Genomic DNA, 18871 nt, shown 5'->3' on the forward strand with positions numbered 1-18871 from the left:
TCATCCCTTCACAAGTTCCAGCACTCCGCTCACAGAGCCCCCGTATGCCCTGACAGAGCCCCCCGTATGCCCTGACAGAGATCCCGAATGCCCTGACAGAGCCCCCCATGCCCTGACAGAGCCCCCCTATTACGCCCTCACAGAGTTCTCCTGTTCCCTTACAGAGCCCCACTATGCCCTCACGGAGTACCCCTATTCCCTCACAGAACCCCCTATTTCATCACAGAGCCCCCCCAACCCCTCACAGAGCCCCCGCAACCCCTCACAGATCCACCCCATCCCACACAGAGTCCCCCAACCCTTTGCAGAGCTCCCCATCGCATGACAGGGGGCCAGCACTCCCCTCACCGAGCTCCACATCCTGATACAGAGCCCTCATCCCCTCACAGATCCTCCCTATGCCCTCACAGAGCCCTCCTACGCTCTCACAGAGCCCCACATCTCCTCTCAGAAGCCCCCTATGCCCTCATAGAGCCCCCTATTCCCTGACAGAGCCCCCATATTTCCTCACACAGCCCTCTATGCCCTCACAGAGCCCCCCTGTACCTTCGCAGAGCCCCCCTGTGCCTCCACAGAGCCCCCCAATGCCCTCACAGAGCCCTCCTGTTCCCTCACGGGGCCTCCCTATTTCCTCACAGAACCCCTCCAAACCCCTCACAGAGCCCCCCCAACTCCTCACAGATCCACCCCATCCCCCAGAGTCCCCCATCCCTTCGCAGAGCCCCCCATCGCCTGACAGGGCCCAGCACTCCCCTCACCGAGCTCCACATGCCGATTCAGAGCCCACATTCCCTCACAGATCCCCCCTATTCCCTCACAGATCCTTCCTATTCCCTCACAGAGCCCTCCTACGCTCTCACAGAGCCCCCCATCCCCTCTCAGAAGCCCTCTATGCCCTCATATAGCCCCGTATTCCCTCACAGAGTCCCTCATCCCTTCACAAGTTCCAACACTCCCCTGACAGATGCCCCCTATGGCCTGACAGAACCCCCCTATGCCCTGATAGAGCCCCACTATTATGCCCTCACAGAGCCACCCTATTATGTCCTCACAGAGAACCCCTATTCTTTCACAGAACACCCTATTTCCTCACAGAGCCCTCCCAAACCCCTCACAGAGTTCCCTCCCAACTCCTTACAGATCCACCCCCTTCCCCAGAGTCCCCCATCCCTTCGCAGAACCCCCCATCGCCTAACAGGGCCCAGCACTCCCCTCACCGAGCTCCACATGCCGATACAGAGCCCACATCCCCTCACAGAACCCTCCTACGCTCTCACAGAGCCCCCCATCCCCTCTCAGGAGCCCTCTGTGTCCTCATAGATCTCCCTTTTCCCTCACAAAGCCCCCCATCCCTTCACAAGTTCCAGCACTCCCCTCACAGAGCCCCCTATGCCTTCACAGAACCCCCCTATGCCCTCATAAACCCCTCTATGCCCTCACTGCATCCCCTATTCCTTCACAGAGCCGCCCTATTCCCTCAGAGAGCCCCCCTGTGCCCACATTAACCCCCCTATGTTCTCATGGAGCCCCCCATCCCCTCTCAGAAGGCCCAATATGCCATCATAGAGCCGTCTATTCCCTCACAAAGTCACCCATTCCATCACAGAGCCCCCCCATTTCCTCACAGAACCCCCCCTATGCCTTCATAAACCCCCCTATACCCATACAGGGCCCCCCTATGCCCTCATAAACCCCCTTATTCCCTCACAGATCCCCCTTATTCCCTCACAGAACCTCCTACGCTCTCACAGAGCCCCCCATCCCCTCTCAGAAGCCCTCTATGCCCTCATAGAGGCCCCTGTTCCCTCACAAAGCCCCCCATCCCTTCACAAGTTCCAGCACTCCCCTCACAGAGCGCCCCTATGCCTTCACAGAACCCCTCTATGCCCTCACTGCATCCCCCATTCCCTCACAGAGCCCCCCTATTCCCTCACAGAGCCCTCCTATGCCCACATAAACCCCCCTATGCCCTCACAGAGACCCCCATCCCCTCTCAGAAGCCCCATATGCCCTCATAGAGCCGTTTATCCCCTCACAGAGCCCCCCTATTTCCTCCACAGAACCCCCCTATGCCTTAATAAACCCCCCCTATGCCCTTACAGGGCCCCGCTATGCCGTGACAGAGCGCTCGTATTTCCTCACAAAGCCCCCCATCCCTTCACAAGTTCCATCACTCCCATGCCCTCACAGAGCCTCCTATGCCATCACAGAACCCCCCTGTGCCCTCAGAGATCCTCCCATCCCCTCACAGACCCCCATCCCCTGATAGAGCCCCCCTATGACTACATAAACCCCCCTATTCCCTCATAAAGCCCCCCTATTCCTTCACAGAGCCGCCCTATCCCTTCACAGAGCCCCCTATTCCCTCACAGAGCCCCCCTATTCCCTCACAGAGCCCCCCTATTCCCTCACAGAGCCCCCCTATTCCCTCACAGAGCCCCCCTATTCCCTCACAGAGCCCCCCTATTCCTTCACAGAGCCCTCCTATGCCCTCACAGAGCCCCCATATGCCCTCATAATCCCCCTCCAATGCCCTCACAGAGCCCCCCTATTCCCTCAGAGAGCCTCCCTATTCCCTCAGAGAGCCCCCCTATTCCTTCACAGAGCCCACCTATTCCTTCACAGAGTCACCCTATGCCCTCAGAGAGCCCCCCAGTTAACTCATAGAGCACCCCCATTTCATCACAGAGCCCGTCTATGGCCTTATAAACCCCTCTGTTCCCTCACACGGCCCCCCCACCCCTCACAGAGCCCTCTATGCCCTCACAGAGCCCTTCCTATGCCCTCATAAAGCCCCCTATTCCCTCACAGGGCTTCCCTATGCCCTGACAGAGCCCCCCCTATTCGCTCAGAGAGCTCCCCTATTTCCTCACGGAGCCCCCGTATGCCCTTATAAATACCCCTATGCCCTCACAGAGCCCCAGTGTTCCCACACAGAGCCCACCTGTTCCCTCACAGAGCCCCCCCCATGCCCTTATAAACCCCCCTCTACCCTCACAGAGCCTCCCTATAACCTCAGAGAGCCCTCCTATGCCTTCACAGAGCCCTCCTACGCTCTCACAGAGTCCCCCATCCCCTCTCAGAAGCCCTCTATGCCCTCATAGAGCCCGCTATTCCCTCACAAAGCCCCCCATCTCTTCAGAAGTTCCAGCACTCCCCTCACAGAGGCCCCCTATGCCCTCTCAGAGCCCCCCTCTTCCCTCAGAGAGCCCACCTATTCCTTCACAGAGCCCACCTATTCCTTCACAGAGTCACCCTATGCCCTCAAAGAGCCCCCCTGTGCCCTCACAGAGCCTTCCTGTTACCTCATAGAGCACCCCATTTCATCACAGAGGCCCTCTATGGCCTTATAAACCCCCCTGTTCCCTCACAGGGCCCCCCATCCCCTCACAGAGCCCTCTATGCCCTCACAGAGCCCTTCCTATGCCCTCATAAAGTCCTCTATTCCCTCACAGGGCTTCCCTATGCCATGACAGAGCCCCCCTATTCGCTCAGAGAGCTCCCCTATTTCCTCACGGAGCCCCCGTATGCCCTTATAAATACCCCTATGCCCTCACAGAGCCCCAGTGTTCCCACACAGAGCCCACCTGTTCCCTCACAGAGCCTCTGATGCCCTCACAGAGCCCCCCTATGCCCTGAGAGAGCCCCCCCCCATGCCCTCATAAACCCCCCTCTACCCTCACAGATCCCCTGTATGCTCTCACAGATCCCCCCTATTCCCTCACAGAGCCCCCCATTCCCTCTCAGAAGCCCTCTATGCCCTCATAGAGCCCCCTATTCCCTCAAATGCCCCCCATCTCTTCAGAAGTTCCAGCACTGCCCTCACAGAGCCCCCCTATGCCCTCACAGATGCCCCCTATTCCCTCTCAAAGCCCCCTATGCCCTCAGAAACCTCTCTATGCCCTCACAGAGTCCCCCATCTCCTTACAGAGCCCCTCATCTCTTCACAGAGCCCCCCCATGCCCTCACAGAGCCCCCCTGTGCCCTCAGAGAGCCCCTTTACACCCTCACAGAGCCCCCATATTCTGTCACAGAACCGCCCTATGCCCTCATAACCCCCCCCATGCCCTCACAGAGCCCCCCCATGCCCTCAAAGAGCCTCGCTATGATCACACAGAGCTCCCCCAAACCCCTCACAGATCCACCCCATCCCCCAGAGAGTCCCCCATCCCTTCGCAGAGCCCCCCATCGCATGACAGGGGGCCAGCACTACCCTCACTGAGCTCCACAACCCGATACAGAGCCCACATCTCCTCAGAGATCCTCTCTATGCCCTCAAAGAGCCCTCCTACGCTCTCACAGAGCCCCCCATCCCCTCTCAGAAGCCCCCTATGCCCTCACAGAGCCCCCTATTCCCTCACAAAGCCCCCCATCCCTTCAGAAGTTCCAGCACTCCCCTCACAGAGCCCCCTATTCCCTGATAGAGCCCCCCTATGGCCTGACAGAGCTCCCCATGCCCTCACAGAGCCCTCCTATGCCCTCACAGAGCCCTCCTGTTCCCTCACAGAGGCCCCCTATTTCTTCACAGAACCCCCTATTTCCTCACAGAGCCCATCCAAACCCCTCACAGGGCCCCCCCAAACCCCTCACAGATCCACCCCATCCCCCAGAGTCCCCCATCCCTTCGCAGAGCCCCCCATCGCCTGACAGGGCCCAGCACTCCCTCACCGAGCTCCACATGCCGATTCAGAGCCCACATCCCCTCACAGATCCCCCCTATTCCCTCACAGATCCCCCCTATTCCCTCACAGATCCCCCCTATTCCCTCACACATCCCCCCTATTCCCTCACAGATCCTTCCTATTCCCTCACAGAGCCCTCCTACGCTCTCACAGAGTCCCCCATGCCCTCTCAGAAGCTCTCTATGCCCTCATAGATCCCCCTGTTCCCTCACAAAGCTCCCCATCCCTTCACAAGTTCCAGCACTCCCCTCACAGAGAGCCCCCTATGCCTTCACAGAACCCCCCTATGCCCTCATAAACCCCTCAATGCCCTCACTGCATCCCCTATTCCCTCACAGACCCCTCTATTCCGTCACAAAGCCCTCCTATGCCTACATAAACCCCCCTATGTCCTCATGGAGCCCCCCCATCCCCTCTCAGAAGCCCAATATGCCATCATAGAGCCATCTATTCCCTCACAAAGTCACCCATTCCATCACAGAGCCCCCCCATTTCCTCACAGAACCCCCCTATGCCTTCATAACCCCCCCTATACCCTTACAGGGCCCCCTTATGCCCTCATAAACCCCCCTATTCCCTCACAGATCCCCCCTATTCCTTCACAGAACCCTCCTACACTCTCACTGAGCCCCCCATCCCCTCTCAGAAGCCCTCTATGCCCTCATAGAGCCCCCTATTCCCTCACAAAGCCCCCCATCCCTTCACAAGTTCCAACACTCCCCTCACAGAGTGCCCCTATGCCTTCACAGAACCCCCCTATGCCCTCATAAACCCTTCTATGCCCTCACTGCATCCCCTATTCCCTCACAGAGCCCTCCTATGCCCACATAAACCCCCCTATGCCCTCACAGAGACCCCCATCCCCTCTCAGAAGCCCCATATGCCCTCATAGAGCTGTCTATCCCCTCACAGAGCCCCCCTATTTCCTCACAGTACTCCCCTATGCCTTAATAAACCCCCCCATGCCCTTACAGGGCCCCCCTATGCCCTCATAAACCCCCGTATGCCGTGACAGGGCCCCCTATTCCCTCACAAAGCCCCCCATCCCTTCACAAGTCCCAGCACTCCCATGCCCTCACACAGCCCACCTCTGCCTTCACAGAATCCCCCTGTGCCCTCAGAGATCCTCCCATCCCCTCACAGACCCCCATCCCCTGATAGAGCCCCCCTATGCCCTCACACGTCCCCCCTATGACTACATAAACCCCCCTATTCCCTTATAAAGCCCCCCTATTCCTTCACAGAGCCCCCCATTCCTTCACAGAGCTCTCCTATGCCCTCACAGAGCCCCCATATTCCCTCACAGAGCCCTCCTAGTCCCTCAGAGAGCCCCTCCATGCCATCAGAGAGCCCCCGTATTCCCTCACAGAGCACCTCCATACCTACACAGAGCCCCCCATGCCCTCACAGAGCCCCCATATGCCCTCATAAACCCCTCCAATGCCCTCACAGAGCCCCCCTATTCCCTCAGAGAGCCCCCCTATTCCTTCACAGAGTCATCCTATGCCCTCAGAGAGCCTCCCAGTTACCTCATAGAGCACCCCCATTTCATCACAGAGCCCTCCTATGCCCTCCCATAGCCCTTCCTATGCCCTCATAAAGCCCCCTATGCCCTCATAAAGCCCCCTATTCCCTCACAGGGCTTCCCTATGCCCTGACAGAGCCCCCCTATTCGCTCAGAGAGCTCCCCTATTTCCTCACAGAGCCCTCCTATGCCCTTATAAATACCCCTATGCCCTCACAGAGCCCCAGTGTTCCCACACAGAGCCCACCTGTTCCCTCACAGAGCCTCCCTATGCCCTGACAGAGCACCCCCCATGCCCTCATAAATCCCCCTCTACCCTCACCGAGCCTTCCTATGCCCTCACAGAGCCCTCCTACGCTCTCACAGAGTCCCCCATCCCCTCTCAGAAGCCCTCTATGCCCTCATAGAGCCCCCTATTCCCTCACAAAGCCCCTCATCACAAGTTCCAGCACTCCCCTCACAGAGCCCCCCTATGCCCTCTCAGAGCCCCCTATGCCCTCAGAAACCCTTCTATGCCCTGTCAGAGTCCCTCATCTCCTTACAGCGCCCCTCATCTCTTCACAGAGCCCCCGTGTTCCCTCACAGAGCCCCCGTGTTCCCTCACAGAGCCCCCGTGTTCCCTCACAGAGCCCCCGTGTTCCCTCACAGAGCCACAGTATTCCCTCACAGGCCCCCTATTCCCTCACAGAGCCCCCTATGCCCTCAGAGAGCCCCTTTATGCCCTCACAGAGCCCCCCCTTCACTCTCAGAAGCCCCCTATGCCCTCAACCCCCCACCATGTCCTTACAAAGCCTCTCATACTCTCATAACCCCCCCGTTCCCTCACATAGCACCCCTATTCACTCACAGAGCTTTCTTTTTCCCTCACAGAGCCCCCCTATGCCCTGACAGAGACCCCCTCTTCCCTCAGAGAGCCCCCCTATTCCTTCACAGAGCCCACCTATTCCTTCACAGAGTCACCCTATGCCCGCAAAGAGCCCCCCTGTGCCCTCACAGAGCCCCCCTGTTACCTCATAGATCACCCCCATTTCATCACAGAGGCCCTCTATGGCCTTATAAACCCCCCTCTACCCTCACAGAGCCTCCCTATGCCCTCACAGAGCCTTCCTATGCCTTCACAGAGCCCTCCTATGCTCTCACAGAGCCCCCCATCCCCCCTCAGAAGCCCTCTATGCCCTCATAGAGCCCGCTATTCCCTCACAAAGCCCCCCATCTCTTCACAAGTTTGAGCACATATGCCCTCACAGAGCCCCCCTATGCCCTCTCAGAGCCCCCTATGCCCTCAGAAACCCTTCTTTGCCCTCACAGTCCCTCATCTCCTTACAGAGCCCCTCATCTCTTCACAGAGCCTGCCATATGCTCACAGAGCCCCCGATGCCCTCACAGAGCCCCTGATGCCCTCACAGAGCCCCCTTTATGCCCTCACAGAGCCCCTTTATGCCCTCACAGAGTCCCCCTATTCCCTCACAGAGTCCCCCTATTCCCTCACAGAGTCCCCCTATTCCCTCACAGAGTCCCCCTATTCCCTCACAGAGTCCCCCTATTCCCTCACAGAGTCCCCCTATTCCCTCACAGAGTCCCCCTATGCCCTCACAGAGTCCCCCTATGCCCTCACAGAGTCCCCCTATGCCCTCACAGAGTCCCCCTATGCCCTCACAGAGTCCCCCTATGCCCTCACAGAGCCCCCTATGCCCTCAGACAGCCCCTTTATGCCCTCACAGAGCCCTCCATCCCCTCTCAGAAGCCCTCTATGCCCTCATAGAGCCCTCTATTCCATCACAAAGTCCCCCATCCCCTCGCAGAGCCTCTATTTCCTCACAGAACCCCCCTATGCCTTCAAAGCCCCCCCCATGTCCTTACAGAGCCCCGCATGCCCTCACAAACCCCGCTGTTCCCTCACATAGCCCCCTATTCACTCACACAGCCCTCCTATTCCTTCACAGTGCCCCCCTATTCCCTCACAGAGTCCCCCTATGCCCTCACAGAGACCCCCTATGATCTCACAGAGCCCTTGCAAACCCCTCACAGATCCCTCCCAAACCTCTCACAGAGGCCCCCCAAACCCCTCACAGATCCACCCCATCCCCCAGAGTCCCCCATCCCTTCGCAGAGCCCCCCATCGCCTGACAGGGCCCAGCACTCCTCTCACCGAGCTCCACATGCCGATTCAGAGCCCACATCCCCTCACAGATCCCCCCATGCCCTCACAGAGCCCTCCTACGCTCTCACAGAGCCCCCTATCCCCTCTCAGAAGCCCCCTATGCCCTCATATAGCCCCCTATTCCCTCACAGAGTCCCTCATCCCCTCACAACTTCCAGCACTCCCCTCACAGAGCCCCTCATGCCCTCACAGAGCCCCCCCAAACCCCTCACAGTGCCCCCCCAACTCTTCACAGATCCACCCCCTCCCCCAGAGTCCCCCATCCCTTCGCAGAGCCTCCCATCGCCTCACAGGACCCAGCACTCCCCTCACCTTGCTCCACATGCCGATACAGATCCCCCCTGTTCCCTCACAGATCCCCCCTGTTCCCTCACAGATCCCCCCTATTTCCTCACAGATCCCCCCTATTCCCTCACAGATCCCCCCTATTCCCTCACAGAGCCCTCCTACACTCTCACAGAGCCCCCCATCCCCTCTCAGAAGCCCTCTATGCCCTCATAGAGCCCCCTATTCCCTCACAAAGCCCCCCATCCCTTCACAAGTTCCATCACTCCCATGCCCTCACAGAGCCCCCTATGCCTTCACAGAACCCCCCTATGCCCTCAGAGACCCTCCCATCCTCTCACAGAGCCCCCATCCCCTCATAGAGCCCCCCTATGGCCTCACACAGCCACCCTATGCCTGCATAAACCCCCCTATTCCCTCCTTACAAAGCCCTCATCCCTTTACAGAGCACCTCTATTCCCTCACAGAGCCCCCATCCCCTCATAGAGCCCCCCTATGCCCTCAAACAGCCGTCCTATGCCCACATAAATCCCGCTATTCCCTCCTTACAAAGCCCTCATCCCTTTACAGAGCACCTCTATTCCCTCACAGTGTCCTCCATCCCATCACAGAGCCCTCCTATGCCCTGAGAGAGCCCTCCTATGCCCTGAGAGAGCCCTCCTGTGCCCTGAGAGAGTGCTCCTAGTCCGTCAGAGAGCCCCCTATGCCCTGACAGAGCCCACATCTCTTCACAGACCCCCTCATCCGCTCTCAGAGCCCTTTTCCCTTAGAGAGCTCCCCTATTCCCTCAGAGAGCCCCCCATGCCCTCACAGAGCCCCCCTATGCCTTCATAAATCCCTCTATGCCCTCACAGAGCCCCCCCATTCCCTCACAGAGCCCCCCCTATTTCCTCAGAGAGCCCCCTATGCTCTCATAGAGCCCCCTATTCCCTCACACAGCCCTTTATGCCTTCACAGGGCCCACTCATCCCCTCACAGGGCCCACCCATACCCTCAGAGAGTCCCCCTAATATGCCCTCACAGAGGTCCCCTATGCCCTCACAGAGCCCTCCTACGCTCTCACAGAGCCCCCCATACCCTCTCAGAAGCCCCCTATTCCCTCATACAGCCCCCTGTTTCCTCACAGAGCCTCTCATCCCTTCACTAGTTCCAGCACTCCCCTCACAGAGCACCCCTATGCCCTCAGAGAGCCCCCCCATGCCCTCACAGAGCCCTCCTACGCTCTCACAGAGCCCCCCATACCCTCTCAGAAGCCCCCTATTCCCTCATACAGCCCCCTGTTTCCTCACAGAGCCTCTCATCCCTTCACTAGTTCCAGCACTCCCCTCACAGAGCACCCCTATGCCCTCACAGAGCTCCCCTATGCCCTCAGAAACCCTTCTATGCCCTCACGGACTCCCCCATCCCTTTACAGAGCGCCTCTATACCCTCACAGAGCCCCCCATGCCATCACAGAGCCCCACTATGGCCACATAAACCCCCATATTCCCTCCCAGAGTCCCCCTTTGCTCTCACAGAGCCCTGCTTATGCCCTCACAGATTCTCCCATCCCATCACAGTGGCCCCCTATGCCCTGAGAGAGCCCTCCTAGTCCCTCACAGAGCCCCCCCTATTCCCTCAGAGAGCCCTCCTATGCCCTTATAAATCGCCCTATGCCCTCGGAGTGCCCCCCCATGCCCTCATAAACACCTCTATGCCCTCACAGAGCCACTCTATGCCCTCATAAACCCCTCTATACCCTCACGGAGACCCCCATGCCCTCACAGAGCCCCCCTATGCTCACATAAATCCCCTATGCCCTCACAGTGCTCCCCCCATCCCCTCTCAGAAGCCCTCTATACCCTCATAGAGCCCCCTATATCCTCAGAAAGCCCCCCATCACTTTACAGGTTCCAACACTGCCCTCACAGAGCCCCCCTATGCCCTCATAAACCCCCCCATCCCCTCACAGAGCCCCCCCTATTTCCTCACAGAGCCCTCATCTCCTCACAGAGCGCCCCTGTGCCCTCATAAACTCCCCTATGCCCTGACAGAGCTCCCCCTGTGCCCTCACAGAGCCCCCCTGTGCCCTCACAGAGCCCCCCTGTGCCCTCACAGAGCCCCCCTGTGCCCTCATAGAGCCCTCCTATTCCCTCACAGAGCCCCTTTATGCCCTCACACAGGCCCCCTTTGCTCTCACAGAGCCCCCCCCTCCCCTTATAGGTCTCCCCATTCCATTCCCTCCCCTCTGCTCCAGTCCCCTCGCCATTTCCACCGCCTGCCCCCTCCTCTCCCACTCCTGGTACATTCACCTGGAACGTTGACCATTGTATATTTGGTAACCCTCTAATGGAAAGTTGTTTTGCTTGCCATGTGTCTGATGGAGCTTTTTTGCCATGTTGTGTGAAGGAGCCTCAGTTGATCAAGACTGAGTGATGTTCCAAGTGAAGTTATCAAATCCACTAATTTAAGAAACTGAATGCTTAGACAATTGTGAAGTTATTTGCCTGACCTTATTAATAACGTGCTCTGCACTGTAGTTTTTTGATTTATCTTTAAAACCTCTGTAAAAACAAGAAGGCTGTGGGTGAGCACAAGCTCAAGCCAGGGGTGACACTGCATGCAACATTAAGAAATAAAAGAAAATATGTATGCATTTTAGTTTTTGTAGAGCTGGGACCATTTAATGTGCAAAGTGTTGGTGAGATACCATCCTCAGTAATATTTACAGGTTTGATTGCTTGTAAACAAGATGAGATATTTCTTTTTACAAAAAAAAAAAAAAAGGTAGGATTTGCACATGGCTTTGAGACTTCCCTGAGGGCTCAGAGAAAGTGATAACTGCTATTTCAAAAGGTCCCAACCAGGCTTCCATCAGGAAGGAGTCTTGCTGAGGGTGAGGAAACCTGAAGTGATCTTTGGGTTAGGGGTATTGGCTTCTCACACTTAAGTTTGGGAAGCCACAGTCTAGTTCCACATAGCCAAGGGTTTCTTTCTAGCTCTTAAACATGCAGCTTTGAAGGATTATTATGATCTCCCACTCCTGTGCCTTATTTTTCCTTTTTCATATCATTTTCTAACGTTTTTAGCTACTCTGTTTAATCAAATGGTCCTGAAGTCAATTTGATATATTAATATATTTGCTTAGGACCATATTAATTACTACCTCCCAAGATCTTCTCTGCTGAGGGAATGTGAAAGGAGAAATCTTTAAGCTTTCTGGGTCCACAGAACTGGCTTCAGAACGCATTGAAGAAATTATTTCATTTACTGGTGTTTCAGATGTCTGGAGAAAACCTGTGGAGTATTTGACCCGTGTGATGGACAGTTCTGAGTCTTCCCTCAATGGGTTGACTCGTGTTGGCTGTGAGGCATGTTCCTCTTGGAGTGTGGAGGATCAGCCGTGAGAGCTGATTCATCCATGATTCATGAGCCTGTGCATTTAGCCATTTTTCTTCATCAGTTCTTTTTTTCACAAGGCTGAATCTGGTGGCAGTAGCAATTTCTGAATTTATCTCTGCCGGAACCTTGAGCCACCTCAGCAACACTGATAAAAGCTTATAGAAGTGTTTTTATTTACCAAAACCGATGCATGAGCTCAGGGTTCTGCTGTGGTGTGTTCTTAAAGGGACATGGTGTATAAACTCCATAATTAGTGCTTTATGTAATAGTAGAAGGAAGGTACATTTGTTTTCCTTTATTTTACAGAGATGTGAAATTTATTTATGGAAATAAGGTGTTCAGAAACATGACATGGCAAAAGGCTGCCCAGTAATCCGTTAATTCTTTATTAATATATGGATGGTTCCAATGGCTAGTTATTATAACTCCGGAATAATAGTTCCAAGGAGGCACCCTGGATTTAGAGCCACTTTATAGGATGCTTTAGTCACCACAGAAACCAGAACGCAAAGCAGAGGAAACTTGAGCCCCTAGAAGGGTTTGTCACTTGTCTGCTTTGCTCTGCTCACCCCAGTCTTGTAGGTCCCCCACCCTGCCAAATTCTCTCATCTGTCATGTCAGAGGAGTCTTAAAGAGGAAAGGATTAGCCTTGGGCACTGCCAGCTCTCCTCTTCTTACATGAGGCAGCTCTCCTTGGGCCCGGAGTATCTTCCCTCACTACAGCTTCAGGGAGGATAAACTGTGACTAAGCCGAAGTTTCCCCCTCAGGTGACCAGTCACACCCCTGTGCAATGAGGATGGGATCATTCTGGTCTATCGAGATGTGGGTAACTGCCACCAGATGAATTGCTTCCTGGCAGTTCTGCAACATGTGTAGGGATGAGGGGGATGGATGCTGGCCAGCTGCTCCTCTCAGGGAGTGTTACCAGCCTGACAGAGCTGCAGAGACGCTTTACTGCTGTCTGAGTTTGGAAAGAAGAGGAAAAGGGGCAGGTGTGTGTGCCCAGAGCAACTGCAGGGCTGTGACAGGAGCAGGAGGCACCACCTCCCAGGCTGAGGGGACTCGGGGCTTTACTGGGAGGGGAGGGCCTTTCTGTGCATGAGTTCCACGATTCAGACAGAATTCCCTGCTGCCTGAAATGATGTTTATTTTAGTGTTAAACCAGCCAAGAACTGTAGCTTGTCCTTGATTCTGTCTCCCTACTTCAAATAAATGCAGGGATTGAAGGGGAATTTACTTGATGATGTTTTCCTCTTTCTCCTTACATATTTATATTCTTTGAAATTAATCTCCTCTCTGCCTCACGAGGTGGTAGAGTGAGATTGATCTTGTTTAATTTTACACATTTATATTTGAACTGCTTGTGTGATCACCTTACCATCAATAGAGAGAAAATAAAATTTATAAAATTTAAACTGTCTGACCAATTTTGGACACTGACCTTAGCATGATGTGTGTTGCACCTAAAGATTTTCTGCTCTGCATTGTACATGTCTCAAATTTAGATTAGATGAATCTCACCCTTAGGACTGATTTACTGAGCCTTTCCCAAAAAGAGAAAAAGCCAAAAATGCTTCCATCAAGCCAGAGAAGTTTTACCAGAGGAATATTAAGAGAAGCAGGTTTGAGACAACAGTCTAAGGCAAGGAAGAGAGGGTGGTTAATAATTTAACTGTTCCTTCAGTATGCAGTGTTTAGAAACAATTGGAATTTCCAGAACTAAATACACAAATCTCCAGAGGTTTTGGTAGATCCAAACCAAGGCTGTAGCAAAGTCAGAATTTCTGTGCACTGGATACATGTGAAGTAGTAGTGGAGTTTAGTTTATTTATAAAGCTCTAGTGTTTCCAGAGAAGGGTTTGAGCTGTTTGCATGGGAGGATTGCTGTCTGGTTTTAATGGAGAGAAATCTTCCTGTTCTGATGATCCTGGGGGTGCAGGTCTGTAAGCTGGAACAGCACTGTGTTTCCCCAGGAATGGCAGTATTGGTTGCACAGACACACCATGCCTAAAGCTTTCCCAGTAAGGATCTGAGCAGACTGGAGAGAACCTTGGGGATTTTTTCCAGAGAGCAAGACAGAATGGTTTTAATGTCTACAGCAGTAGACAGCAGCAAATATTTTTATGGAGTTCCTCACTTCTGTATTCAAAATCTATTAAAATGGTCATTGTGAGGCCATACACATTTTTGCCAAATTGAGTTGCACTGTGATGAGGTCTTTGAGTAAAGGCTGGGTATGTTCATCTGCACAAGCATGTTTTCAGCTGTATTCACTGCATTGCTTTTCTCTGGTCTGGCCCCTTCTTACCAAGTCATTTTGAAGTCCACGTGGGGTATCTTTTATTTGGTTTTAGACTTTTTACATTTTTGGGTTTGGTTTTTTTCCCAAATTCATAGCTTGATAGTAAATTTTTCAGATCTCATATTTTATGAAGCAGAAAAGCTACTTTTTAATTTTTCATAACAAAGCTGCATTTTCAGTATTTTGTAGAGATACTGTTTTGCAAGCCTGTAATTTGTGAACTCAGGTGTACCTGAATACTGTTTTTGAATCTAGGACATCTGGCTTTCAAGGGTGTGTAGAGTATTTAGAAATAATCCATTAATGTTTCTTTCAGAAAGAGATTCATATATGTTTTATTCTGGCTTTTTGAAAGGATTCTGTGGGGCCTTTGGTGTTCCTGTGGTTGCAGAATGAAAAAACTTGGAAAATAAAGTCTTGATATTAGAAATTCATCATAGTTCTGCAGAATGAGTTGAGGGAGAGCAGACCTAGAAGATACAGTAACTTCAGTAAAGAAGAATATCAGAACATTCCTGCTTCTGATACAGTGGTATCTTTCTGCATCATTGAATAGTTTCCTTGGTCATACAGCAAATTTCTGAATTCCTGATCTATGAAACAAAACAAAAAATAACCCCCCAGACAATGTGGAAGATCTGTGCAGATCTCGGCTCGCTGAAGCGTCTCAGTTTCTGGAAACCAGATCACTGATGCATACCTTTTGTGCTTGAGACTCTCTTAAATACCACATTGGTCTGGTTTTCACCTGCATCTTGTACTAGTCAGACAGCAATCAAACTCCTTTCACTTCAAGGAAATGGTATTGGATTTAAAGAAATCTATGATTAGAGCCAGATTTGACCCATCTGAGTAATCCAGGACATTCTTAGCTGTGAATGAAAGTGTACAGAGATCTTATGCACTGGTGGCCATGCACAGTGCAAATAAAGCACATCAGTAACAGGTGTGGGTTTGTGTGTGGGCTGCTCTGGGGCAGAATCTGATGCCAGGTCTCTTTGGAAGGCAGAGAGGTACCTGTTCATCTGGCTGGGGGGTGGTGAAAACTGGGCGAACTTTTTTTCTCCTTGGGATGGTCTCAAATCTGAAACTGGGAATGAAAAATGAGAGTGTGGGCCCCTCTGCTGAGAGGCATTGAGCAGTGTCAAGGCCTTTCCCTTGTACAAGTGAAAATATTTTTGTAACTGCAAAAATCATAACTGAGTTCAAATGGGAGGGAGTTGTCTGGTTTGGGCCTCATGGTGGGCACTAATGCTCTGTGTGAGCAGCTGCACAGGCCTGTCCTGGGGGTGCCTGGGAACAGGGTGTCACCCGAGTGGGACCGGTGTCACTGTGCTGGGGAGGTGGCAGCTGCACTGGGCTCACGTCCTGCCTGTGGCCTCAGGAGCACTCACTGAGAGGGAAGGAAAGGTGATACTGGGAAATACCTGGTGGGATTGATGTATTGAGGATGTGCTGTGTAACATGGCCAGTTTGGAAGCATAACATGGGTTCAAATGAAGCTGTTAGTTTAAAGAACTTCCAGTCAATAAGGTGACATTCCAGCCCATGGAAAGGTAAGGCTTTTTGCCAGGGCTAACCATGCCTGGTTCCTTGGTTTGCAGAATAAGTGTGGCAAGCCTTTTAATGCTGACTTCTTTTGTTTGTCTGTTTAATGGCTTGGGACGAAGTATTTAATCAGTCTGTTATAGATGACTTGTTGGTTTCAAATCATTTGAATTTATCCAGTGTTTTTCCCCCCTAGGGACTCTACAAACGAAACTACTGCACACTCAGATGCTGGCAGTGAGCTTGAAGAAGCAGAAGTCAAAGGAAAAAGAAAAAGGGGCCGTCCTGGCAGGCCTCCAGTATGTGTAATTTAGTTTTGCTTTGTTATGCATCTATTTAAAATTGACTGCAAACTGTTTTTCATCTGATCATCTTGTGGTCACATAAATAGGATTTTAGTGAATTTTATGTCAAACTTTATGAAGATTTGTAGTATGAAATATTTATCAGAATGATATGCAAACAATGTTTGGAATGCTTAAAAAGGGACATAAAAATGATCTCATAATAGCTATTACTTTTTCTTTTGCTGGCTGCTCACATGAACATTACAGTTTTGATTTTAGTGTGATATTACAGCATTCTTGCAGACATGAGAACATCCTCAATAAGCACAGCCACACTGTTTGAAAGTTGTGATGAATCATCTGACAGGTGACATTTGAGCCATCCTTTCGGTAAATGATAACCTGTTAATGGGAATGGAAGAGTTACAGCATAATACTAACTAGGTGCCTCAAAAAATCTACTGACATATCTTAAAAAGGAATGTAATTGCCATAAGTTGCATCTTACATACAGCCTGGGGGGCTCAAACCTGTTCTCTGGTGTAGTGCAGGTGAGGATGTTCTGTCTGCTGGGGAGGACCTGCTGCTTTGCAGGAGCCTTTGCCCACTCTTGGCCCACAAATAGGAACATAGAGAGACACTTCCCCATTACACAGGGTATTTAAGGAGGCCTCTTCTGTTTTCATTTATTTTATAAAATAGCCAGTGTGCTGGTTTAAAGGTAAACTGGCACAAAAATGAACACAACACAAAAGAGATTATAAGTCAGAGTTACAATTTAATAACAATATTACAATAAATGCAATGGGACAAAGAGAAGAATGGGGTTTGACCCACAAAACCCCAGCAGTGTGACTCAGCCCTCTGGGGCACAAGCACAGAGGGGTTTGTTGGCCCCTGTGCTGAACCCTGTGTGGTTCCCTCGAGTCCAAAGTAAAAGTCCAAAGTGGAAAACCCATTGATGCAGCTGACAGTTGCAGTCTGGTGGAGAGTGGTGGTCACAGCTTGTTGAAGGTGGTGGTCTCCTCCTGTTGAGGTTTTTGGTCCTCCTCTCGATCCAATGAGTGACCCCTGACGTTTTCTTACCCCAAGATATGTACCCCCAGGTCCAGGTGGGAGCACCCAGTACCTCCGCCAGGGCGGGGAGTCACACAATGCGTGATTAACTCTGTGAGTCCTGGGGTATTTTGGAACTGTTGATGGCCCATTAGCAGACCCGACCCCTGAGGTGGGTGTGGAGGTGCCAACGACTCCCTGGAGGGGAGTTATCACAGCTCTTATCCCTCAGATGTCTTTCACACCCAGCTCACACCCTGAGGGGTCAGGTGTGCACTGGGCAGTTGCTGCAAATGGTCCATTGTTCTTGGGAAATGAATAGACAGGGTAGAATACATAGCTTTGATCATCCACACAGTGATAAACTGGTCCCACCTGCTGAACTAGGACAGCCAGTTTGTTGGAAAACAAAGGGGAAGTTCTGTGTGTCATGTCGTTTTTCATCTTGGTTCTTGAAGAGCTTCCATCCTAAGTCTTAAGTCTTTCACGTGGGCTGCTGAGGCCTAAAGACTGGACAGAACCTTGTGTTCCCCTCCAGTGTTCTGGCCAAACTGGAGCCAGTGCTTCCTTAGTGTTGGGTTTCAGTTTGCATCAGGCTCTGGGCTTGCTTGGGGAGCCAGCATTTTAACTCCTGGGCTTTTCTGGGCACGTTGTTTTCCTTTTTGAAAGGTTTTGAACCATGTCCTACTGTGCAAATATTCATCATCAGATGGATGGGTTTGCTGATGAACATGGAGCTTCTTTACAGGACACTTTAAAGCAGCTGGTAAAGAGAACAGATGACCTGTTCATATAGCTTGTAACAAAGGGCAAAGTCAAAAATTATCTTACCAATAGCTCATTAGTAAGTTTATGGGGGTTTGCAGATCTAATGAAAAAAACAGGTGGGTGCAACCGGATTGCTAACCCAGAAGGTCATCAGAATGTAGGAACTGAAGTTACAGCAACACAAGTGGTATTTTGTACCCAGCACACATTCACTGGAAGGGAAAGAGGAATGTCTCATCCCTATTTCAGTTTATTAGTAGCTCCTGTGGGAACATTCACTGAAACACTCTACTGGTCCTGCTCTCAGGTTTCTACAGGAGGAATTGCTCATTATGCTCAGAGCAACTCCAGGCTCATAAAGTGCATGATTGTAAAGTAATGAAGATGCAGAGGAAACAGCCATTGCTTTCTCCACATCATCCAGGGTGATGTGGCTGTGAGCTGCCTGCTGCTGCTCAGGAACAAGACTTGGGGATTGTCAGAGGTGATTTGGTAAAAGCATCATCTTAATGCTCATTAGGGATCAAAAAAAACCCAAATCCAGTCTTAAAACTTGCAAGAAGAAATGGAGAATAAAACAAATACGGTGTCCTTTATAACACTGTGGTTTGCTAAAATTTGGAATAATTTACACTGTTCTACCTTCTCTTCCCCTCTTGACCTCCACCTTAAAATCTCAAGAAAGGGTATATTAGGACTGGAAGAACTTCCAGCATGGAAAACCAGTAATGATCAGTCATAGAATGGGAGGGACCTCAGGTGGTCTTGCAACCTCCTGCGCAGAGCAGGGTCAGCTTTAGGATCAGACCACATTGCTTGTGGCTTGTCCAGTTTGGTCCTGAAAGCCACCAAAGCTGGAGACTGCCTCTCTCAGC

General features: G+C 52.2%; 1 protein-coding gene across 5 annotated transcripts in view; it reads left to right on the top strand.

The window, feature by feature from the left end:
* Positions 1 to 18871, top strand: part of STAG1 (STAG1 cohesin complex component) — a 194606-nt gene that overhangs the window by 43197 nt on the left and 132538 nt on the right. For all 5 annotated transcript variants that reach the window (XM_071566923.1, XM_071566920.1, XM_071566924.1 and 2 more), the window contains exon 3: positions 16082 to 16184. In XM_071566923.1, the coding sequence (XP_071423024.1) occupies positions 16082 to 16184 (103 nt within the window). The remainder of the gene's footprint in view (positions 1 to 16081; positions 16185 to 18871) is intronic.

This window comes from Pithys albifrons, chromosome 11 (assembly GCF_047495875.1).
Source record: "Pithys albifrons albifrons isolate INPA30051 chromosome 11, PitAlb_v1, whole genome shotgun sequence".
NCBI lineage: Eukaryota > Metazoa > Chordata > Aves > Passeriformes > Thamnophilidae > Pithys > Pithys albifrons.